The following is a 24,659-nucleotide window of genomic DNA, read 5'->3' on the forward strand; positions in this document are numbered from 1 at the left end:
TCCAATGTGCAGTTTTCCGTTTGCTTGTTGATTGTAAATGTTCGATTGTGTTTTACTTTGAAAATCTGATTTTTACAGATTGAACAAGAAAAGTTAGCATCTATGAAAAAGCAAGATGAAGACAAGGATAAGAGGGATAAAGAAGAAAAAGAGAGCAGCAGAGAAAAAAGGGAGAGATCTCGAAGCCCAAGAAGGTACAGGACAATCTGCACACATACCTAATATTTTATGAGTATGTTAGAGTATTCTCTATGCACAAAGTTACACAGTTAAAAAAGGAGCTGGAGTTCCCGTTGTGGCTCAGTGGTTAACGAATCTAACCATGAGGTTGCGGGTTTGATTCCTGGCCTTGCTCTGTGGGTTAAGGATCCGGTGTTGCCGTGAGCTGTGGTGTAGGTTGCAGATGAGGCTCGTATCCCAAGTTGCTGTGGCTCTGGCGTGGGCTGGCGGCTACAGCTCCGATTAGGCCCCTAGCCCGGGAACCTCCATATGCTGCAGGAGTGGCCCTAGAAAAGGCAAAAAGACAAAAAAATAATAAAAAAAGGAGCTAATAGCACTGTTCAGGAAATTTCTTCTATCATACAATTTTCATGGTGAGCTATTGCTTGCCTCTGGGCCAAAATACTTCATCTTTTGAGACAGATCATCATTTGACTGTAATAATTATCTCTTAAATCTTGGTGAATCAGTCAACCCTTAATTCCTAAATCAGAATGTAGACTTCTCATTCATATTGCTTTACTTTAAATTATTTTGAGTTGTTATTATTTTTTCCATTGATTCAAAGTTTTATTACTCTTTATGTCTTGTTCTCTTTTGTATTTAAAGTTCAGTTGATTTACAGTGTTGTGCCAATCTCTACTGCAGAGTTATTTAATGTATTTCAGTTCTTCCTTCTCCATTTTTAAATTAGAAATTTGTGCCCATTAGCTCTTTATATTATACTTACCTGATTCTGTTTTCTTTTCTTTTCTTTTTTTTGCTTTTTGGGCTGCACCTGTGGCATATGGACGTTCCCAGGCTGGGAGTCCAATCAGAACTACAGCTGCTGGCCTATGCCACAGCCACAGCAACGCCAGAGCTGAGCTGCATCTGCACCCTATACCACAGCTCACAGCAGGATCCTTAGCCCACTGAGCTAGCCAGGGATTGAACCTGCATCCTCATGGATCCTAGTTGCGTTCATTAACCACTGAGCCAAGAAGGGGACTCTTGTTTTGCTTTTCTTATGTGATTGTTCTGAACCCAAAACAGGTCATTTGCTTTCTTCCTTCCACTGAGACTGGTTAGCGCCCCCCCCCCCCACCTTTTTTTTTTTTTTTTTGTCTGCACTTGTATGTGGAAGTTCCTGGGCCAGGGACCAGACCTGCTCCACAGCAGTGACAAGGGGGGATCTTTAACTCCTAGGTCACAAGGGAACTCCCAAGTTTCCCATTATAAAATCCATGATTCAAGAGTTGTGGTGTAGTGGGTTGCGGATCCAGCATTGTCACTGCAGTGGTTGGGGTTGCTGCTGTGGTGCAGGTTTGATCTCTGGCCTGGGAACTTGCACATGCTGAGGGCATGGCCAATAAGTAGAATAAGTAAGTAAATAAATAAAATCCATGATTTGGCTTCTGTAGTTGTGATGAAGGGTGAGAATTCCATTAGACATTTCATTTTTAGAGTTCTGCTAATTTTAATTTCTTCATAAATCTGCCAGAATTAGTAAAGGGAGAAAGTAATTTTCCTTCGTCCCCTTCATTTATAGATTTGATATTAAAAGCTGCTTATCAGGAGTCCTTCTCAGTGGCTCTGCGGTAGTGAACCCGACTAGTATCCATGAGGATGCAGGTTCGATCCCTGGCTTCGCTCAGTGGGTTAAAGGATATGGCGTTGCCGTGAGCTGTAGTGTAGGTCACAGATGAGGTTTGGATCTGGTGTTATTGTGGCTGTGGTATAAGGCCAGCAGCTGCAACTCCGATTCCCACCCCTGCCAAGGAACTTCCATATGCTGAGGGTACGGCCCTGAGAAGAACCCCCCCCCCCCAAAAAAAAAGCTGCTTATCAGAGAAGCAGTATTATTCCTAGAGTTACGCACAAATCATGGTAACTATTTGACTATTGATGGATCAGGTCTGCTGTTTTACTTCAGGTTAGGGAAACTACTGTTGAAATGGAAAGGCTTCTCTTTCAAAAAAGCTGTCTTAGCCAAGTTTGAAATGCTTCTTTTCGGAAGAACATATTGCTTTAGTTGCAGCAGATGTTATCCTAGAATACTTGGACTCTACCTGATGAACTCTGATGGGATCCGTCTGCATCCAATTTCTGTTTTGTTGGGTTTAATTTCATTATATTTCCTTCCTTTTAAGCACCCTCTTCCTCTGAAAAGTTGCTCTTTGCTTTCTTCATTTCTGGAAGTGATTAAGAACCTAAATCTAGAATCCTTAGTATGTTGTAACTGGTATATTTCGGAGAATATTATAATCTTCAATTTGCTTGTTTTTCTGGTTTTCTCTTGGCCCTTTTCCTCTTAAGTAAATGGGATAGGATATCTTATTTCCATAGGGAACTTCTCAGATATAAACAACAGTAGTGTAATTAAAAAGATTAATCTCACTTCTTTTGACCCTCTTCCCCAGTCCACATTATTCAAAAAACCTGAAAAAAATTGCTTTCATCCTAGACGCAAATCCAGATCTCCTTCCCCTAGAAGACGATCTTCCCCTGTCAGGAGAGAGAGAAAGCGCAGTCATTCTCGATCTCCCCGTCACAGAACCAAGAGCCGGAGTCCTTCCCCTGCTCCAGAGAAGAAGGAAAAAACTCCGGAGCTCCCAGAGCCATCAGTGAAAGTGAAAGAACCTTCAGTACAAGAGGCCACTTCTACTAGGCAAGTACATAATAAATGTCTGCAGTTTTAGGCTGTTATTCGGTGAGTGTAAATAGGTGTACCTCTGAGTTAAAAATGTAAGCTTACTCATTTTCTTTTTAGGTTATTTAAATTACAAAGTTAGATTGTTGAGAAATTTAAATTGTATAGGAGAGTATAAGTAAAATGCCCCCAAGATGACCACTGCTATCTGCTGTTTTTTTAATTTCCAATATTATATACTGTAACTTGCCCCCGTCCCAATACTGTGGACAACTTTGCAGTTTTAAGAAATGGATGTGGTTAGAATTGTTGGTTGTTCACTGAATTTCACTGATGTGTATATATCTTTCTAGACATCTTCATGAATTTTGAAAACCAAAGAAAGATAAACTTTTTTGTATCATTGTATTATGACTTGGGATTCTGAGAAGAGGGGGAAAGTAAGCTTTTTTTCCCCCCACAGTGACATCCTGAAAGTTCCCAAGCCTGAACCTGTACCAGAGCCTAAAGAACCTTCTCCAGAGAAGAATTCCAAAAAGGAAAAGGAAAAGGAGAAGACCAGACCAAGATCTCGGTCACGTTCCAAGTCAAGATCCCGGACACGTTCTCGCTCTCCTTCTCATACTCGACCTAGAAGGCGCCATAGATCCCGATCAAGGTGGGTAATGGCTGTAATATCTGCCTAGATCTTAAATTTTATGTGCTAACTCTCCTAGATAGAATTGGGTAAATTATTTCAAAGCAGTAGAAAAATTTTGCACAAATGTTAAACTTTGAATTTAGAGAGAATTTGAGGGCACTTTGTATGGTCTGTAAAAATCTACACACTCATATCCCTTGAAAACCGTTTTTTGGATGTAGTTGTCAAGAAAACTATGTCAAGGTGTTTGTTCTTGCTCAAGATTTATTCAGATTCTAATTCTGTTTGTTATGGTAGATCATACTCCCCTAGAAGGCGGCCAAGCCCAAGAAGACGGCCATCTCCTCGAAGAAGAACTCCACCAAGACGAATGCCTCCTCCACCAAGGCATAGAAGGAGTAGATCTCCAGTGAGACGGTGAGAGGTGGTTTTTTGTTTTGGAAGTGACCATATATTTGTTTTAGGCTAATCTTTGAATTAGTGTCATCCTGGGAAAAAAGAACTCATGAGTGGTAGTAAGCAATATCTTAAAAAGATCATCCTCATTTGAGGTTGTAGTGCTGTTACTTGTGCAATGCTAAGCAACGCTAATCCAGATTTGGAAAATTAAAAACAAATTCACTGTCTTATTGATACTTGTTATCTGTGTTAACCTTGATCTTTTCAGATGCTACCAAGAAATCCTATCAAGTAAGGGAATTGGCTGCCTTACCCTTTCTTTGGGTTTTAACCATTAGCTTCTAAATATAGATGACTGCAGAGCCAGTTGATTGCTCTACCAGTATTAAAATAATTCACTTGATTTATACTCTTAAAGATTTTTTTCATATTTAAGAAGTAATGAGCAGTTATTATAAACAGTTAAAACAAGTAAAACGAACTTAGAGTTACCCAGTCCCATTCCATAGATATAACTATTGTTAGCAATTTGAAGAGGCCGCATAAAAGTAACCCTGTCAATACCAGTGTTCCTTTTTAAAAATCATTTTTAAATTAGCATAAGGTGGGAGTTGCTGTTGTGGCTTAGTGGTTAAGAAACCAACTAGTATCCATGAGGATGCAGGTTCCATTCCTAGCCTCCCTCAGTGGGTTAAAGGATTCAGCATCACTGCAAGCTGTGGCATAGGTCGCAGATGTGGCTTGGATCTGGTGTTGCTGTGGCTGTGGTGTAGGCTGGCAGCTGCAGCTCTGATTTGACCCCTAGCCCAGGAACTTTCACTTGCTACAGGTGTGGCCCTAAAAAGAAAAATCAATAAATGAATAAATTAGCATAATCTATCACTTGTAATAGAAAAATTGTTACATCTGCCCAAAGTGGAGGCATGGTGTACTGGTAGCAGATCTTTGTACCTTTTAAATTTTTTTTAATTTTTAAACTAAAAAAAAAAATTTATGGCTGCACCCAAGGCATATGGAAGTTCCTGAGCCAGGGATTGAATCCTAGCCATAGCTGCAACCTATGTGCAGTTGTAGCAATGCCAGATTCTTAACCCACTGTGCCATGGCGGGAACTCTCGTTTTGTGCTTTCTTGACAATACATTTCACCTGTTTTTGGAAGGACCTGATAATTATGCTTCAGATTATACTTAGTACAGAGTTTTTGGTTTTCGAGTTTATTGAACCATTTTTTATAACTACTGCTAAAAATTACGGAATTGATGTTACCATTGATAAATAAATAAGACTAAGGATATAAATGGTCAGCCAGTTTAGGCGTCATACTTTTCTAAAAATGATTGTTCCTCAGAAAAGTAGAGCTACTGCTTTCTAGTAGAAGATTAGTGGAAACAGCTATTTCTTACATTGGAGTTTTGCAAAAAGTGTGTTTTAATTGCTTACTGAGCCATTTAGCAGTCAAATAATTTGCAGATTGTGTAAGATTCCCTTTCAGCCAGTTTTTATCTCACACTTAAGGTAGGGTTTCTTTTTTTCAGGTTCTCAGGAATTCTTCCGCCAAAGGTGAATTCTGCAGGTACACATAATTGCACAGAACTTACCACAAATTTTGCCGCAGAATTCGAGAGGCCCCTGCTTCTAAGTTTATGTAGCTAAATGAATTCCTAATCCTGCACATCTTTTTTTTAAAAAATGCAGCCTAAAGGTTGACATTTTATTATTGAGTGAAAAAATACTTTGCCATCCAAATTTTGTATGCAAACTCCAAAACACTCATTATTCCAAGGAAGGAAGAGACTGGCTAGTTATTATATTGTAGCACTGGACATATTTTATAGCTGGAAATACAAATCAAACAGAAGCATTTATCAGAATAAGTTATTTGTAGTTAGTCTCAGAACTAGCTGTTTCCCGCCTAGGTTATGGTGTTGTTTCCCTTTAAAAAATTAATGTGCTTAGCTACATAAACTCAAAAGTTGGATACAAATAGCTGTATTTTTGTGTAAACTGTACATTCCTGTAAGGTCGTTCTCGGTACATATGCAGTTAATGAATATGAGCACTTTATTCCACAGAAGAAGGCGTTCATCAGCATCCTTGTCTGGAAGTAGCTCATCATCATCTTCGTCTCGTTCCCGGTCACCGCCAAAGAAGGCTCCAAAGAGGACATCCAGCCCCCCTCGAAAAACTCGTAGGCTATCTCCTTCAGCAAGTCCTCCAAGGCGAAGGCATAGGCCCTCACCTCCAGCAACTCCACCACCAAAAACTCGTCATTCCCCAACACCCCAGCAGTCAAATCGTACAAGGAAGAGTCGTGTTTCTGTCTCTCCAGGGAGGACTTCAAGTAAAGGTAAAAATCAATATGTTCTTCCTTTGTTCATTTGGCTACAAAATACCTAGTCATTGTTGTCAAAGTATGAAGTAGCTGGGTAATATTCGTATGTGATGTTTTTATAAATTTGCTTAGAAGCTCACCTTTTCTTTCGTGCTGTAAGTTCTTGGGGTTTGTTAATGGAGTCTACATGGTAAAGCGTTTTGCTCTTAGCATGCCCTCGGCGTTGAGTAGGTGGAGAGATGTGCTATTACCAGGCGTGGGCTGTTTGAGTTGAGGTAACTTAACTGAAGTTTGTGTTGTCATGGTAAGGGAACATTTTATTACTATGAGACCAGTTAACTTTTTTTTTTTTTTAACCCAGAAGATTTTTTGTTTGGTACCTTAATTGAGGACTTCATATTTTGTTTTAATTCTTTCTTGGCCACATTGTACTCCCCAGGGCTGGACATGGTGTCCTCCTAAAAGCTGATTTCTGCTTTTTAATTTAGGCTCTAGGTAGGGTCCTTTTGAGTGTTGTCCTTGCTTTATTCTGCAAATTGACTTTTGAGGAATTTATGATCTGTGATCCTGCCAGGTAACCAAGCAAGTAGAATGCCAAGTTAGTCTGAGTGAAGGTTGTGGTCTATTGGGGTTTGTTTCTTCAGCATTAAATCACAGAGAGAAAAATTATGGTGGCTATTTGAATTGAGCCTCTGGTGCTTAGGGCTGGAATTACAAACACAGTCTGATAGGTGAGTAGTGGAAAAGGGGGGAGATCTTAAAAGAACTGTTTTAGTAATTAAATTTTAAGGAGCAATCTGTAAATATACTGGGGTTGCTCTGATCACATTAAATTTTCAAGTTATAATTGAAGAAAACAGGGATGGCCAAAATCTTGACTATAGGTTTTTAGGAAGTTGATGAGAGCAGAATTTCTAATCAGCACCCTCTTGCTGCATTTGTGTTCACCCCACCCTCACCCCCACGAGTACAATGTGTGATAGTTAGAAAAGCAAATTTTTCTTTTTTTGAGCTCTGTTACTGTGAGTTGTAGTCACTGTCAGAATGAAATGGGGACTCGCAGATAATGGTAATTTGTAAAGAGTAATATATTCTGAATTTTAACAGGTTAATTTGTTAGCATAAGTATATGGAACGTTTTTGTTGGATTGGCTCTTTAGACTTAGGCAGCTGGCTGAAAATAGAGAAACCTTTAGGTCTTCTAGGTTCAGGCTTAAGTGTGGGAGAGGTGTCCTAGGATCACGTATTTTCATTGTACCATGTCCTTTTTGCTCGAAATAGTTTTCAGTCACCATTACCAAATCTGATGCCTGTTGTCTTCACCTGTTTTTTGTTTTGTTTTGTTTTTTAATCTTAGGAAGTGCTTTGTTTGTCTTTTTAGGACCGTACCTTGGCATATGGAGGTTTCCAGACTAGGGGTCAAATGGAGCTGTAGCTGCTGGCCTGCACCACAGCTCATGGTGATACCGGATCCTTAACACACTGAGCGGATCCTTAACCCACTGAGCGAGGCCAGGGATCAAACCCAGGTCCTCATGGATACTGATTGGGTTTGTTAACAGTTGAGCCATGACAGGAACTCCTCTTAGGGAGTTTTTATACTTATGAATATTTGTTTCCTTTGTCTAGAGCCAGAAAGTTCTTTAGTGAAAAAAATAGCATGAATATTTCTTTTTTTTTTATTTTTTTTTGCTTTTTAGAGCTGTACCTGTAGCATATGGACGTTCCTAGGCTAGGGGTCAAATAGGAGCTGTAGCTGCCGGCATGCAGACCACAGCCACAGCAACATGGAATCCAAGCTGTGTCTGCGACCTACACCACAGCTCATGGCATGGCAGTGACGGATCCCCGACCCACTGAGCTAGGACAAGGATCAAACTCATATCCCCATGGATGCTAGTCAGATTGTTTCTAGGGCTCGCCGGTGGCAACTTTTGAGTGTTCCTATTTGTTACTTTGCAAAAACACATCAAATTATAAGGTTTTTTTCCTAGCTGTGCCTGCGGCATGTGGAAGTTTCTGGGCCAGGGATCGAACCTGAGCCATATCAGTGACCCAGGCCGTTGCAGTGACATCACCAGATATTTAACTCACTGTGCCACAAGGGAACTCCAAATTCGAATTTTTCTATCTACATTGTATAGTCAAAGTGTAATGAAAGTACAAGAGCAGAAAGACTTGAGTTCTTAAATAGGTCATTAAAAATTATTTTGTTTTCTTTGTTAGGGTCTCCACAGGTACCAATTTGTGTTTTGAAATGTCAAGGGGAATGGGCTGCTGCTTTTTTGGAAACAAGTCACAGTGGATGCCTACGTAGGGGAGAAGTCACAGTGAAAGACAAGGGAATATTCCTGTGGATTATAGGATAGTCTTCTGTGCCCTAACAAAAACCCAACCAAAAAGACTGCACTGCCCTTAATCCACTGAAGCTGAATATTGGTTTTAACTACTTGGAAAATAAGTAGCTTTTTACAGTAAAATGATCCCAGCTCTTTGTAATGGAATTTCAGAGCTGGGAAAGACTTCAGAGATTGTTACCAAGAAACAGGTTCTCAGGTTAAGTGATTTGGTCAAGGTCAATCAGCCAGGCCTAGAATTTGGATCCTTATTCCAAGTTGAAAAATCTATATTTTTCCCAACTCTCCTACTTAAAAAGACCTGTTTTAATTGCTTGAGGAGAGCCATAGAAGGTAGGGTAAAATTCTTAAGTTTTTGTATTCAGTAGTATGATTTTTTTTTTTTTTTGCAGTTCTCAATTGCTAATAAGAACAGTGGTACCATTAAAATGTAATAGATTTTACTTTTGTATTTCATGTGGTAGTTACCAATCAGGACTTGTAAGATTCTGCTGTTCATTGTGGGGGAATGGAATGGGAGGAAGGCAAAAAAAGTATTTTGGAGAGTTAGAGGTAAATTATCTGGAGTACAATATATATTCTCATCTGAAAGGGTCCTCAGGAGGCTTTTTGTAATCAGTGGCATGTCAGACTTGAATTGGCGTTATCTCAGTGCATAAAATAGTGTCCTTTGAAGTCAGTGGAATATTGAATGAAGTTTGTTTACAGAGTATCTATGCCTAAAGTGGTGGTGATAATTTTGAGTTTCGGTCAGTATAGCCATATAAATTGTGCTCTGTCAGCATTTAATGATTATTTTACTAATTCTGTTCACAGAGTGACTTATCTTTGCAAGTGATCTTTTGAGTAAGTCTGTAAGATTAATGATTAATAGGACTATTGAAGTAAATTTAAAATTCTGGTTTTTCAGTTGACTTGGGAGATTTCAGGCTTCATGATAGTTTGCCCCTTGAATATTAATAATAAAACATTAACTTTTTATTTATTTATTTATTTTTGTCTTTTCTAGGGCCACACCCACGGCATATGGAGGTTCCCAGGCTAGGCGTCTAATCGGAGCTGTAACCGCTGGCCTTTGCCAGAGCCACCCGAGCCACGTCTATAACCCATACCACAGCTGACGGCAACGCCGGATCCTTAACCCACTAAGCAAGACCAGGCATTGAACCCGCAACGTCATGATTCCTAGTTGGATTCGTTAACCACTGAGCCACGATGGGAACTCCAGGATTGGCACTTTAACTGCACCAAATCCTAACCGCTAGATTTCTCTTATTTCACTGCATCCAAGGTTCAGTTCTGGTCTGGGAACTGAGATCCCATTTTAAGCTGCTGCACACCTTGGCCAAAATAAAACAAAACAAAACAAAAACTGACCTGAAAAATATCTTTAAGTTCTTAAAATTTTAAAGGCATTTCCATTTTATTTCTTTGAATTTGTTAAAATGCAGATTTTAAATGCAGTCTTGCTGTTATATATCACAATTGGTGATTACAGAATTGGAATTCTTGCTGTGGCATGGTTGGGTTAAGAATCCGCCTACAGTGGCTCAGGTTGGTGCTCAGGTGCGAGGTGTGGGTTTGATTCCAGCCCCATGTGGCGACTTAAAAAGGATCCGGCATTGTCAGAGCTTTGGCTCGAACTCAGTCCCTGAAACTACCACATGCCACTGATGTGGCGATTAAAAAAAAAAAAAAAGTATTGTGGTAAATTAATTCTTCAGTTGGATTATTTCAACAAAGATAGAATATGTATATATAATAAAATGTATCGAGATTCTAGGTTAAATATTCCATGGCAGTTGATTTATTTTTTTAAAAATAGGTGTAAGGATCCTGAGGGCATCATATTGTCCTCAAGTTTAGCTCTTAGAGGGATGTTCTCAAATGATGTTATAGGTCAGTCTAGGGTAAGGCTAATGATTATATCCGTATATACCCTTTTGACTTTTACTGAAGCAAGGGATGGCTAGTATAAACAGATAGTAGTTGTTAGAAATTAAAAACCTGTGCCATAGAACTAGTGTCTTAGATTCATATCCCAGATTTTGGTTGAGGTCACTTCTTTTTTCTCTTTTTTTAATAATTACCACCCCCGAGGCATGTGTATGTTCCCCAGGCCTGGAATCAAATCTGTCGCAGTGCTGGATCCTTAACCCATTGTGCTGTGGGTTCATTAGCCCTGAGCCGCAATGGGAACTCCAGATCTTATGTCTTTTCGGGGGAGGGGGGGGGCAGCATATGGAGATTCCCACCCTAGAGGTGGAATTGGAGCTGTAGCTGCCAGCCTACACTACAGCCATAGCACTGTGGGATCCAGGCCACGTCTGTGACCTACACCACAGCTCACGGCAATGCCGGATCCTTAACCCACTGAGCGAGGCCAGGGGTTGAACCTGCAACCTCATGGTTCCTAGTGAGATTTGTTTCTGCTGCGCCACAACAGGAATTCCCATTGTAGAACTTTCTGAGGCTGTTCACCAAATGTTTACAAATTCTTGCTTCTACTTCAGGTAACAAGAACAGTGTCTTACAGGAACTTTTTAATTGTCAATAAATGACTTAGGAGAATAGTCACACTTCTTTCCATAGTGTTAAGAAGATGCATAGCTTTTTTGTTTGTTTCTGTATGTATGTAAGTGTGGGTTTTTTTTTTTATTCTTTTTAGTGACAAAACATAAAGGTACTGAGAAAAGAGAGTCTCCTTCACCAGCACCCAAGCCTAGAAAAGTAGAATTATCCGAGTCGGGTAAGTTTTGTTCTGATTTTTTTTTTTTAAGTTGAATTAGATTCTAGTTAAAGATATAAGATATGGCTTAATGGTTAAGACCTAGGTCTTTGAAGTCAGACCAACTGGTTTAAATCCCAGCCTCACTACTACCTGCTTTTTGTTTGTTTTAATTAGTTTATGTAAACCTTTTTTTCATCTCCAAAATGCAGAAAACAGTACCATCCTTTAGGTCTTTGGTGGTTAACTGAGATAATACTTAAAAGTGCTTGATACCCAGCCTAAACTGCCGCAAATGCCTAACTAAATAAGTTTATTTTTATTACATTTGCTGAAAAAAGTCTAAATTAGCATTTTAATCTCCTCCTTCATATATATAACTATTTTGCTTCGCCCAACCAGATAAAGATGTAAGAGAGCATTTCCCAATTCAAATAGGTAACATTTTTTGTATGCATAACTAAAGAAACACTTTCTAAATGCATCCATCTTTCAGAAGAAGATAAAGGTGGCAAAATGGCTGCAGCAGATTCTGTGCAGCAGAGACGCCAATACAGACGACAGAACCAGCAATCTTCATCTGGTACGGACAGTGGTTACATTTTTCCTATCTGGATATCCTGATAAAAATACTTTAAAACATTGGAGGAGTTTCCTTGTGGTGCATTGGGTTAAGGATCTGGCATTGTCATTGCAGCAGCTTGGGTGTGGGTTCGATCTCTGGCCCAGGAACTTCCACATGCTCCTAACAAAGCCAAACAACAGCAAAAAATCTGAAGTGTATTGAGTGTACCTAGGAGAAATATTTTTGTGCCTACATGGGAATGTTAGGAGGAAGTGTTAGTTTTGGAGTTTTGTTTTTAAGTACTTACAGAAAACTTAATTTTTTTTAGGAGTTCCCATTGTGGCTCAGTGGCAATGAACCCGACTAGTATCTGAGGATTCGGGTTTGATCCCTGGCCTTGCACAGTGGGTTAAGGGTCCGGCATTGGCTGTGAGCTGTGGTGTAGGTGTAAGATGCAGCTCAGATCCTACATTGCTGTGGCTGTGGCCTAGGCCAGCAGCTGCAACTCCAATTCAATCCCTAGCCTGGGAACCTCAATATGCTGCAGATGTAGCCCTAAAAAGTAAAGGAAAACCAAAAAAAAACCCCCAAAACTTAATTTTCTTTTAAATTGTTACAGAAATAAAACAGGAATAAAATTGGGAAAGTATTTCCTTCCTCAGTCCTCCTTTTTTTTTTTGGTCTTTTTAGGGCCATACCCATGGCACATGGAAGTTCCTAGGCTAGGGGTTGCAGCGGCAACATACACCACAGCTCACAGCAGTGTTGGAGCCTCAGCCCTCTGAGTGAGGCCAGGGATCAAACCCACCTCCTCATGGATACTAGTCTGGTTTGTTACCGCTGAGCCACAACGAACTGAGGAACTCCCTCTCAGTCCTTGTTCTTATTCTCCAAAACTTTATTCAGGAATATTTCTATACATGTATAATTATATGGGATTTTTAAAAAAAAACAAACCACACAGGCTCAAACCATAGATCATTGCCTGCCTTTTGAATTTAATATATTTGGACACCTTTCTCTGTAGTTCTTAAGGATTTACCTCATTTCTTTACTAGCTGCATCATTTTTCTTTTCTTTTAGGGGAGGGGGCTGCTACGCTTGTGGCATGTGGAAGATCCTGGGCCAGGGATCAAACCCATGCCACAGAAGCGGCTTAAGCCACTGCAGTGACAACGCTGGATCCTTGACCCACTAGTTGCAGCATTTAAATATTTTTTTAATACTATAATCCACTTGCCTGTTTGGACATTTAGACTGTTTCTAGTGTGTCTTTGTGTGTGTGTGTTTATCTGTTTGTGTAGTATGCCTATAAGATAATAATTACAAGTGGAATTTCTGAACTAAAAAGTATGTGCACAGCTTTTTTTTTTATCTTTATCACATCTGTAGTTGTATAATGATCATCACAATCCAATTTCACAGGATTTCCATCCCACAACCCAAGTACAACCCCCCACTCCCCCACACTGTCTCCTCGTTTTTTTCAATGTCTATGAGTCAGCGTCTGTTCTGCAAAGAAGATCAGTCTATCCTTTTTTCAGGTTCTACATGTCAGTGAAAGCATTTGATGTTGGTGCCTCATTGTATGGCTGACTTCACTTAGCATGATAATTTCTAGGTCCATCTATATTGCTAAAAATGCTGATATTTCGTTCCTTTTAATGGCTGAGTAATATTCCATTGTGTGTATGTACCACATCTTGACCCACTCCTCTGTCGGTGGACATTTAGGTTGTTTCCATGTTTTGGCTATTGTAAATAGTGCTGCAGTGAACATCGGAGTACATGTGTCTTTGCGAGTCATGGTTTTCTCTGGATAGATGCCCAGGAGTGGGATTGCTGGATCAAATCGTAGTTCTATTTTTTCCACAGTGGTTGCACCAATTTACAATCCCACCAACAGTGTACTAGGGTTCCTTTTTCTCCACATCCTCTCCAGCACTTAAGTGTTTGTAGATTTTGATGATGGCCATTCTGGCTGGTGTAAGGTGGTACCTCATAGTGGTTTTGCCTTGCATTTCTCTAATAATGAGTGTTGTTGAACATCTTTTCATGTGTTTTTTGGCCATATGTATGTCTTTGGAGAGCTGTCTGTTTACATCTTCTGTCCATTTTTTGATAGGGTTGTTTTTTTTTTTGGTATGGAGCTTCAGAAGGTGTTTATAAATTTTGGAGATTAATCCCTTGTCAGTTGATTCATTTGCAAAGATTTTCTCCCATTCTGTGGGGTGTCTTTTCGTTTTGTTGAGGGTTTCCTTTGCTGTGTGCACAGCTTTTTGAACCATAAATCCTGATTTTATTAGCTCAATTGATATTCGTGCCTGAGTCTAGGCAGTACTTTTCATCTATAAAATGGAAATCAAAGCATCCCACAGTGGCATTAAATCAGTTAAAAGCTATACTGCTTTTGCAGCTCTTTATGAGTGTGTGTGCACACGTGTTTGCTGCACTCAGGGCACACAGAAGTTCCCCGGCCAGGAATTGAACTTGTACCACAGCAGTGACAAGACTGGATCCTTGACCCAGTAAGCCACCAGGGAACTCCCTTCCCCCCTTTAAATAGTTCCTTGAATTTTAATTTTACCACTATTTCCATGAACTGGTTTATAGTTGTATGACTTTAAATCAGAGTTGCCTTCTGGAATGTAAATATTTTCAAAAAGCTTTTTAAAAAATGTCATTACATCAGCGCTCTGGAAAATAATTAAAATTGACTGAAAATGTTTTCTGTTGCCTTGAAATCCAAAAAAAATCAAAATGAACTTGTGTTTATTAATAAGGTAAAATATCAACTAAGCAAATTAAACAGTGATTTTTACTTTTGGTTATTTAATATAATCTTACATGAAGTATAATGAAATACACATTTTTCTGCGCTCTTTAAAAAAGTAAATGACTAATCCTTAAAGATTATATTTAAAAACATTTACCCAAAAAAGTACCTGTATTTATAGTTTAAGGGATCTCTAAAGGGAACTTGTTGAAGATGAGGTTAGTTGTGGAAATGTTTGAAAATGCATATAAGTTTTGGACATTGGGTTGTTGGGACTTGTTATTTTAAGTTAAGGAAACCATATGCAAACAACATTTTTCTCTTTACAGTCCTAGATTGCTACCAGGGCTGTAGAAAATTTCACATGCATTTTGTATGTTTAATAAATGATTGGGATATGGAAGTAAATTATTTAAACCCTAGTAAGAATTTCAGTAGCCTTAAAAGTACATAGAGTGGATTTCTTTGGTGGCTCAGTGGGTTAGGGATCTGGCATTGTCACTGCTGTGTTGGACATTCAATCCCCGGGCCAGAAACTTCTGCGTACCACAGGCGTGGCCAAAAGTATAAGTGCATAGAATAATAAGAATTAACAGTGGAGTTCCATTGTGGCCCAGAAGTTCCCACTGTGACCCAGCCATAATGAACCTGACTAGTATCCATGGTGATTCGGGTTTGGTCCCTGGCCTTGCTCAGTGGGTTAAGGATCTGGCATTGCTGTGGCCAGCAGCTGCAGCTCCAATTCGACCCTAGTCTGGGGAACTTCCATATGTCACAGATACGGTCCTAAAAAAAAAAAAAAAAGAAGAATTAAGTAATTGTACCTTTTGTTTGTTTGTTTGTTTTTTATGTACCTGTTGTTTTTTAAAACAATTTTTCGTTGTTTTAGGCCACATCCACAACAGGTGAAAGTTCCTGGGTGAGGGATTGAACCCCTGTTACAGCAGTGACCATGCTGGATCTGTAACCCACTGAGCCACCAGGGAAATCCTTGAGATGCTTTTGAAGCTGTACTTAGTTATTTGGAAAATTGTTAAAATTCTTAGGGACCCTTGTGTCTTACTGGATTGTGCTATGGAAATGATTTGTATAACTTAATTATATAATAGTAAGGATGTGTATTGTTCAGAACTGATGGCTTGTGTATATGCTTGCTAATGTTAGTGGACTCGATTTGCTAACTTAGATATTCTGCTTAGATTCAGAAAACTAGATCCTTAAGCATAGACCTAATGTTAATTTTTGTTTATTGTATGGTTGTAGATTCTGGCTCCTCCTCTTCCTCAGAAGACGAGCGACCCAAAAGGTCCCACGTGAAGAATGGTGAGGTTGGCAGGCGGCGGAGACATACCCCTTCCCGGAGTGCCTCTCCATCACCTCGCAAGCGCCAGAAAGAGACTTCCCCTCGGTAATGTCTTGGTGTTCTGCAGTTGTGATAAAACTTACGGGATGGGCTATGGGCTTGTTTAGAATTTGGTAACTTCTTCATTTCAGGGACCCACAATAAGAGATAGTCAGATTTGGGGGTATTTGGGTTTTCTTTGTTCAGTGGTCATTACTATTTAATGAAAGCCTAGTAACTTTTGTATGTGTGCATGACTAGAACAGACCAGTTAAATCATAGCATTAACTTCTGACCATCTTTGAACATGTTTTAAAAAAGAAAAAATCTCCATTAGTGATACCTAACACCATTAAAGTGATTAATTTGGTGAATGGAATTCTTGACACTTGTTTTTCTCCACTGCTCTCAGGATGCAGATGGGAAAGCGATGGCAATCGCCAATGACCAAAAGGTTGGTTAGACACTATTTTGTAAATTAGGGTTACATGTGAAAGTTTTAGTGACTTAATTTACTGTTTAGGTAACATCCCATTCCTAGATGTACAGTGGAGAAGTTCCTCACTTGTTCTTGGTTTGATTTTCTTTCTTTTTCTTTTTTCTGTTTTTCTCTTTTCTTTCTCTTCCTTTTTTTGCCTGAGGCTTGATACTGTATCTCAGTTCCCAGACCAGGGATTGAACCTGGACCACAGCATAAAAGCGCTGAGTCCTAACCACTAGACCCCCAGGGAACTCCCTTGATTAGATTTCCTTACACATCAGATTAATGATAGAAGTGTATACACAGTGTTCATTTTAGAGCATCATTTGAATTTAGATCAAGAGATTGGATAATAATAGCTCCTTGGATTTAGTGGGGAGGTACTTTGTGGTCACTTTAGGGAAGACAAGGAAACTTGAGAGAGACATTTAGAAGATAAAAATGATTGTAGGGCTTTGGCCCTATTTAATTTCCTATGGTAGAAAGGTAGGTTGCATATCCTCTGGAAGCTTTTTTGATCATCAGTGTCTTTGTGACCATAAAGCTTTAACATTTTAGAACTGGGTGATACACAGAAATCTCTAATTTAGGCATATCTCGTAAGTGAGAAAATGGGCCCAGAAATAGTAAAGTGAGTTTCTTAGGGTTACAGAATGACAAAGCTGTATCTTAGACCTGTGCCATTTACATACCATTTCACTGTCTTTGTTAGTCTTCTGCCTTGTGGGTCTTTGCTGCCACTACATTTCTTAAGCGTTTATCCTTCCTGAAATGTCACATTGCCCTATTTATAGCTCAGTTTTTGAAGTTGTGTTGTTTTTTAGATAGTCTCACTAATAAGTGTTTTCTTGGAAAGGTTCTTTTGGAATCAGTTGGCAATGTTTATGATGGAACAAAGCAGTGTGTTTGTGCTGTGGAAGTAACTTACTTGACAATAAAAAATTAAAACCTTTTTAAAAATTTCGATGCAAAGGTATTCTGTTCCCAGGTATAATTATCCCTTGCTTTGGCAAAAGTGGTAATACAACAGCTAAAAAGTCTTTACAAAATCAGGTTAGTGGTTAACATTTCTTCTCTTTTTCCCCCTAGTATAGTTAATGATGCTGGGAATTGCCCTCAGGTATCTAGGATTTAGAGATGGGAGGAGGAATTTTAATTGGTGCCTCTTTTTTTTGGTCTTTTTTGTCTTTTTGTCTTTTCTAGGGCCCCACTCTCGGCATATGGAGGTTCCCAGGCTAGGGGTCCAATTGTAGCTATAGCCGAGGGCCTATTCCAGAGCCACAACAACGTGGGATCTGACTGCGTCTGCGACCTACACCACAGCTCACGGCAACGCCAGATCCTCAACCCACTGAGCAAGGCCAGGGATCGAACCTACAACCTCATGGTTCCTAGTTGGATTCATTAACCACTGAGCCACGATAGGAACTCCTGAAGTGAGGTTTTTCTGAAGAGATCTCTTCAGTGATAGCACCTATCTCATTCTGATAAGACTTGTCTATTCCTACATACTCCAAGGAGGATGGCTACTTGATGTATTCAGGCTTATTGAAACTGGTTCTTGAACAATTTGGGTGGCAGACTTATACATACAGTTGAGGGCTTGAGTTGAAAGTAGATAACTAGAAAATGTTTACCCCCTTTTTTTTAAACCCCTGAACTGTGTGCCTTTTCAGCTCAGGTAAGAACCTGTAGCCTTCAGGTCGTAGAGCCACTGGGTGTCAAGATTCTAGTTATGGGAGTTCTCATCGTGGCTCAGTGGGTTAAGGATCCAGCGTTGCCGTGAGCTGTGGTGTAGGTTGCAGACGCAGCTCGGATCCCGCGTTGCTATGGACGTGGTGTGGGCCAGCAGCTACAGCTCGGATTTGACCCCTAGCCTGGGAACCTCCATATGCTGCCGGAGTGGCTCAAGAAATGGCAAAAAGACAAAGAAAGAAAGAAAGATGACTTCTGCTTAAAAAAAAAAAAACAAAAAACTAGTTACAAGTGATTTTTCTTAAGTATGTAGTTCCTTAAGTATGCTAGTTTGGTTATGGTTTTATTTATTCTCATTCTCTTGTGGTTATTTTTCTCACATGGAAACCTAGGACATTGAAAGTTATCACTGAAAGGGACCTTTTAGTTATGTAAATAGGCCTTTGATTTTACAAATGAAACTGAAGCACAGCATAAGTGTCTCAGGTCATTAGAGTTTCATAATAGATTCTAACCTAAGCCCTCTTGTTTAATGAGATATTTTGAAAAGAAGCCACATATTCAACAGTAAGAGCCTCTTATGCTATTATACATACTGATAACACATTGGGAGTTCTCTTTTCTATCATCTCATTCTCAGAGTTTGTGAGCGTAAACCTTTTTCTTTTTTAATCAAAACCCAAATGTCTTTTCTCATTTGAACTCTTCGTTACCTATTGACTACAGTACTGTGGTCCATCTTGTTTCTCTAGGTTGTATAATTCTCAGATTAGCCCTGCTAGTAAAGTAACTTCTCCTTTACTGTTCTTTCTTGTAATTAATAGTTTGGTGTCTACGTTTTGTCTAAAGTTTATCTGTCTTGATATATTGCTTTTTTTAGTTTTTATTTTAAATCTGTTCAAAGTGAAGTCTTCATCCTTACAAGGCATAAGCGGAGTTATTAATGAATTTGACAGGTTTCATTTTTCTTGTAACAGAACTGTTCTTAGTTTTAATGAGGAATCAAGACTAGTAAGCTTGAGTTCCTATTGTGGCTCAGCGGATTAAGAATCCAGCTAGCGTCCATGAAGATAGGGTTGGGGTTCGATCCCTGGCCTTGCTCAGTGGATTAATGATCCGGTGTTGCCATGAACTGTGGTGTAGGTCGAAGATGTGGCTCAGATCTGGTGTTGCTGTGGCTGTGGTGTAGGCCGGCCGCTGAAGTTCCTAGCTTGGGAACCTCTGTATGCCACAGGTGCAGCCCTAAAAAAGACAAGTAAACTTTAGAGAATGTTTCCTGGTTCACAGGAAACATCAATCCTTTACTGGACAAGAAATTAAAAACTAATTATAGTTGACCCTTGAACAGTCTGCTTTTGAACATGCAAGTCCACGTAGACGTGATTTTTTTTTTTTCCCCCCAATAAATGCATATTGTGGTATATGCTACATGATCCTTGGTTGGTTGAGTCTGCTAGTGCAGAATCTGGATACAGAGGGTCAACTCTAAAGTTGTTTGGAGGTTTTCAACTGCCCTCTTGCACCCACATAGGCATTGTTAAAGGGTCAGTTGTACAATATTTGACTACTTTGTATACACAAATTTAGCTAACAGATGGCAAACTGACTTGGTATTTGAGTCTACTGGGAGACTGTTAGAGTGTAGCTGGTTTATCATATATTTCATGTGTGCTTTTTGTGTTAACACCTCAGAATTAAGGTCTGTGAGTTTTATCTATATTTTAACCACTTTGTCCCCAGTGATGTCATCATTGCTCAGACAGTTTGGTCCTTTGTATTTAGGGTAGTGTTTTTAGTTAATACTGTGCAACTCAACCCGTGGGAATATATCAAAAAAAAATCAGTAATTTGTAGCAGTAATACCCAGATTTGGAGCCTTAAAACCACTGATGACTTTAAATTTTAAATTTCTGTATTACAACATTGTATTTTTCTAGGCTTTAAAGCAGTTGTTCCTAACAAGGAATCAATCACTTGGAGAATGCTTTTATCATATATCAGCTTGGTGTTGACATTGTGGCTCAGTGGTAACAACCTGACTAGTATCCACGAGGGTGTGGGTTTGATCCCTGTCCCCACTCAATTGATTAAAGATCTGGGGTTGTTATGAGCAGTGGTGTAGGTTGTAGATGCAGCCTGGGTCTGGCATTGCTGTGGCTGTGGTGTATGCCAGGAGCTGCAGCTCTGATTCGACCCCTAGCCTAGGAACTTCCATATGCAGCACATGTGGCCCTAAAAAGACCAAAAAAAAAAAAAAAAAAGAATATGTACCACTAGACCATAGCCCAGACTTAGTGAACACAGAGTTAAAATAAGCTTCGAAGCTTTTCTTTTTCTTTTGTCTTTTTAGGACAGCACCTAAAGCTTACGGAGGTTCCCAGGTTAGGGATCAAATCTGAGCTGCAGCTGCCAGCCTGTACCACAGCCAGAGCAACATGGGATCCAAGTCACATCTGTGACCTACACTACAGCTCACAGCCACGCCAGATCCTTAACCCACTGAGCGAGGCCAGGGAGCAAACCCACTTACTCGTGGATACTGGTCAGATTTGTTTCCGCTGAGCCACCAAGAGAACTCCCCCAGCTGTTTCTGCTGAACATTACAATTGAAAAGCAGTGCTCTAAGGCAGTATTTTCAACTTTTTCCACTTTCTTTCATGTTAAGAATGTTTTATATCATGACCCAGACTGCATATTTACGTACTGAAACAAGTTTCACAAGACAAAAATTATTGCCCTTGACACAAGTAAATCACTTTATTTATTTACTTATAAATTCTGTTCCTTACCCAGGGCCTTGACTACACTAGTTTGTAGAAGACTGCTCTGAGGGAGAGAATGACAGTTGCTGCACTTTGGGTTAACAGTGGTTGAAACTAAATTATCTTGACCCGTCAATTATAAATGCTGCTGACTCTGAATCAACTGTTTCTTTGGTTTAGTGGTAGACGGAGGAGAAGTCCTTCCCCACCACCCACCAGAAGGCGACGTTCTCCCTCTCCTGCTCCTCCACCTCGACGACGCAGGTCTCCCACGCCACCACCACGACGAAGGTACTTTATTGGAAATGCTAGTAGGGCAACTTTTAATCTTTGTGATTGAAATATTTTATGTGAGTTGCATCGCTTACCTGTTTACAAAGTACATCGTTCTACAGTTCCACTTATATGAATAACGGATCCTTAACCCAGTGAGCGAGGCCAGGGATCGAACCCACAACCTCATGGTTCCTAGTCTGATTTGTTTCCACTGCGGCAAGACGGGAACTCCTGTGCTGAATGACTTTCAACAAACTTGAATTCAGTTTGAACTAAAATTTCACAATTAACCAGAATGCCCTGTTTGTAGTCATCTAGCATAAATAGGAATTTACTAAGAGTTTTGTTTTGTTTTAACCTTAAATGAAAGTAAAGGTATTGCATTTCCACTGGGAATTCTGTTTGTCTAGTGCTGTGAGTGCATAGTTTTCTTTGCATTATATTTCTTTAGTTTCTTGGACTTCTCAGCTTAATGTTTGTGGGGTTTTTTGGCTTTGTTTCATTTCGTTTTGTTTTTGCCTTTTAGGGCTGCACTTGGGGTATATGGAGGTTCCCAGGCTAGGGGTCAAATCTCAGCTATAGCTGCCGGTCTATACCACAGCCACAGCAATGGGGATCCGAGCCAAGTCTGTGACCTACACCATAGCCGGATCCTTAACCCACTGACAGAGGCCAGGGATTGAACCTGCATCCTCATGGATGCTAGTCAGATTCAACTAACCACTGAGCCACAACAGGAACTCCTAATGTTGTTTTTTTCCTAGGACTCCTTCTCCTCCCCCACGTCGACGCTCACCTTCCCCAAGAAGATACTCTCCTCCAATACAGAGGAGATACTCTCCTTCTCCACCTCCAAAGAGAAGAACGGCGTCACCCCCTCCTCCCCCTAAACGAAGGGCATCACCATCTCCGCCACCAAAGCGTCGGGTCTCCCATTCGCCACCTCCCAAACAAAGAAGCTCCCCAGTCACTAAGAGACGTTCACCTTCATTGTCATCAAAGCATAGGAAAGGGCCTTCCCCAAGCCGGTCTACCCGGGAAGCCCGGTCACCACAACCAAACAAACGGCATTCGCCCTCACCACGGCCTCGAGCTCCGCAGACTTGCTCAAGTCCTCCACCTGCTCGAAGAGGAGCATCGTCATCACCCCAAAGAAGGCAGTCCCCATCTCCAAGTTCTAGGCCCATTAGGAGAGTCTCCAGGACTCCGGAACCCAAAAAGATAAAAAAGTAAAAATATTTTATGCTTTTTTTGGTTAGGAACACTTTTAACCTGTGTAGTTCTTCATGTTTAGAAGCTCCCCACCCCCTGTTTACTGGGAAGTCACATAAAAGAATAGCTGTGAATACAAATGTTTAAGGCACTGGGTACTGCTGTTCGTTTCATAGATTCTTTTCTGGTTCTTTTTTTTTTTTTTTAAGGTGTTTTTTGTTTCTTAGTTTTTTAAAGTATAGTTGATTTATACTGTTTTGTCAAGTTTTGTTGTACAGCAAAGCGACCTAGTCGCACACATTTCCCTGTGCTGGACCTTCTTTTCAGTTTTAAATGTCATAGAATTTTACTTGGATCTCAGAGGTAGCAAGTTTATTGAGGATTGTGCTTCCAAACCTAGCTTTGAAGTGATACGTAGCATATTTCTTGCATGTCTATGTAAGACCGATGAAAGCAGTCTTAAATAGGAGCTGGCATTCCTCATTTCATACAGGAAGGGTCATTAACAGAATAGATAGGGCATTGTGGGACTTGAGCTACTCTCCAGCAGTCTTAGATGATACAAATTCGTTAGGTATTAGTATAGACAACCAGCAAACTAAGTGCTATAAAATATTTAAAATTTAGATCCGGTTTTTAATGGTAGTTGGTCTTTTTCTCTTAAGAAAGAAGGATATCTTTTTGGACAGTAACTTTTCCTTTTTCCTTTTTTTCCCTTTTTTTAGAGTTGCCTCACCAAGCCCTCAGTCAGTAAGGAGGGTCTCATCTTCTCGATCTGTCTCGGGATCTCCTGAGCCAGCAGCTAAAAAACCCCCAGCACCTCCATCTCCTGTCCAGTCTCAGTCACCTTCTACCAACTGGTCACCAGCAGTACCAGTCAAAAAGGCTAAGAGCCCAACACCAAGCCCATCACCGGCAAGGGTATGTCTGCCCTGTTTGAGCATCCTTTATAATTGTACGTGGTCACTTTGAAGGAGAGAATTTGTTTTTTATGGTTCAGAGCACCCACGGCATGTGGAAGTCCTGGGCCAGGGATGAAACCCATGCCATATAGCAGCAGCAATGCCAGATCCTTAACTCACTGAGCCACGATGGACTTCAGAAGGAGGCACAAAATAAGTAAGTGGTAGTGGTTATTTCATAGTCCATGCTCAATACTCTAGACATCCATTAATTTGCAATATGTCTAATCCTATTATATTAAATTCTATAATCTTGTTGGTCAAGATTGGACTATGTAGAAAATTTAGAAAAAAAAAACAGGGAAAAATATCCATGAATCTATTATGTTGGGAGAAAATAGCTTGGCATTTTTGCTGTTTTCTCTGGTGTTTGAAAGGTTTTAGGATAGTTATGATCAGGCAGTAAGTTTTGATCTTAGATCATGTCCATCAGTATGATTCCATTTTTATAAAGGACAGAGTTCCCACTGTGATGCAGTGAGATTGGCGGTGTCTCTGCAGCACCAGGACAAGGGTTCAATTCCTGGCCCAGCACAGTGGGTTAAAAGATCTGGCATTGCCAGTTGTCACAGCTGTGGCTCAGATGTGATCCTGGGAACTTGATAAGTGGTGGGGCATCCAAAAAAAAAAAGAAGACCCTTTTTATAAAGGAAAGATATGTTGCAAGAGGGATACCAACAGTGGTTATGTGTTAGGAGAATGATGAGTGATTTTAATTTTTCTTCTTCATATTTTAAGACTCTGCTTTTTCCTAACATGGAAATAAATTATTTCTTTCATAAAAAGAATCTTGCAGCTTATGAAATACTAGCTGGAATGGGAAGTACTTTATTGTCCCATATAAGTCTTTGGCAAGCTAAGTAAATAAGAATGACATGTTTGTTTTTACATTGTCATGTTTAAATATCATTGGGATATTAAAATATCAGCTTAAGTTGTTTTCCTTTCTTTGTGAGTCATTAATCATGGCAGGTTCCATGTATTGTGTAAAATCAATGGTTAGTTGTTCATCTTAATAGGGTTGAATTTATTGTGCAAACTAACTGAAAGGGTTGAGGAATTTTAAGTAATTGCTTAGAAATGTGAGATTTAAAGATTACAGACCTGGGGTTCCTGTTGTGGCGCAGTGGGAACGAATCCGACTAGGAACCTTGAGGTTGCGGGTTCGATCCCTGGCCTCGCTCAGTAAGGATCTGGCATTGCTGTGAGCTGTGGTGTGGGTCGCAGGTGCAGCTCACATCCTGGGTTGCTTCGGCTGTGGTGTAGGCTGGTGGCTGTAG

General features: G+C 40.0%; 1 protein-coding gene across 9 annotated transcripts in view; it reads left to right on the forward strand.

Moving 5' to 3' along the window:
• SRRM1 (serine and arginine repetitive matrix 1) overlaps nucleotides 1–24,659 on the forward strand; it is a 34,278-nt gene that overhangs the window by 6,400 nt on the left and 3,219 nt on the right. For 2 of the 9 annotated variants that reach the window (XM_047792584.1, XM_047792592.1), the window contains exons 5-16: nucleotides 79–194; nucleotides 2,666–2,869; nucleotides 3,315–3,509; nucleotides 3,789–3,908; nucleotides 5,964–6,238; nucleotides 11,249–11,329; nucleotides 11,805–11,891; nucleotides 15,913–16,057; nucleotides 16,404–16,445; nucleotides 21,110–21,220; nucleotides 21,970–22,434; nucleotides 23,143–23,338. In XM_047792584.1, the coding sequence (XP_047648540.1) occupies nucleotides 79–194; nucleotides 2,666–2,869; nucleotides 3,315–3,509; nucleotides 3,789–3,908; nucleotides 5,964–6,238; nucleotides 11,249–11,329; nucleotides 11,805–11,891; nucleotides 15,913–16,057; nucleotides 16,404–16,445; nucleotides 21,110–21,220; nucleotides 21,970–22,434; nucleotides 23,143–23,338 (2,037 nt within the window). The remainder of the gene's footprint in view (nucleotides 1–78; nucleotides 195–2,665; nucleotides 2,870–3,314; nucleotides 3,510–3,788; nucleotides 3,909–5,963; nucleotides 6,239–11,248; nucleotides 11,330–11,804; nucleotides 11,892–15,912; nucleotides 16,058–16,403; nucleotides 16,446–21,109; nucleotides 21,221–21,969; nucleotides 22,435–23,142; nucleotides 23,339–24,659) is intronic. The other 7 variants (XM_047792591.1, XM_047792585.1, XM_047792589.1 and 4 more) reach the window with 7 other exon arrangements.

This window comes from Phacochoerus africanus, chromosome 8, assembly GCF_016906955.1.
Source record: "Phacochoerus africanus isolate WHEZ1 chromosome 8, ROS_Pafr_v1, whole genome shotgun sequence".
Taxonomy (NCBI): Eukaryota; Metazoa; Chordata; class Mammalia; order Artiodactyla; family Suidae; genus Phacochoerus; species Phacochoerus africanus.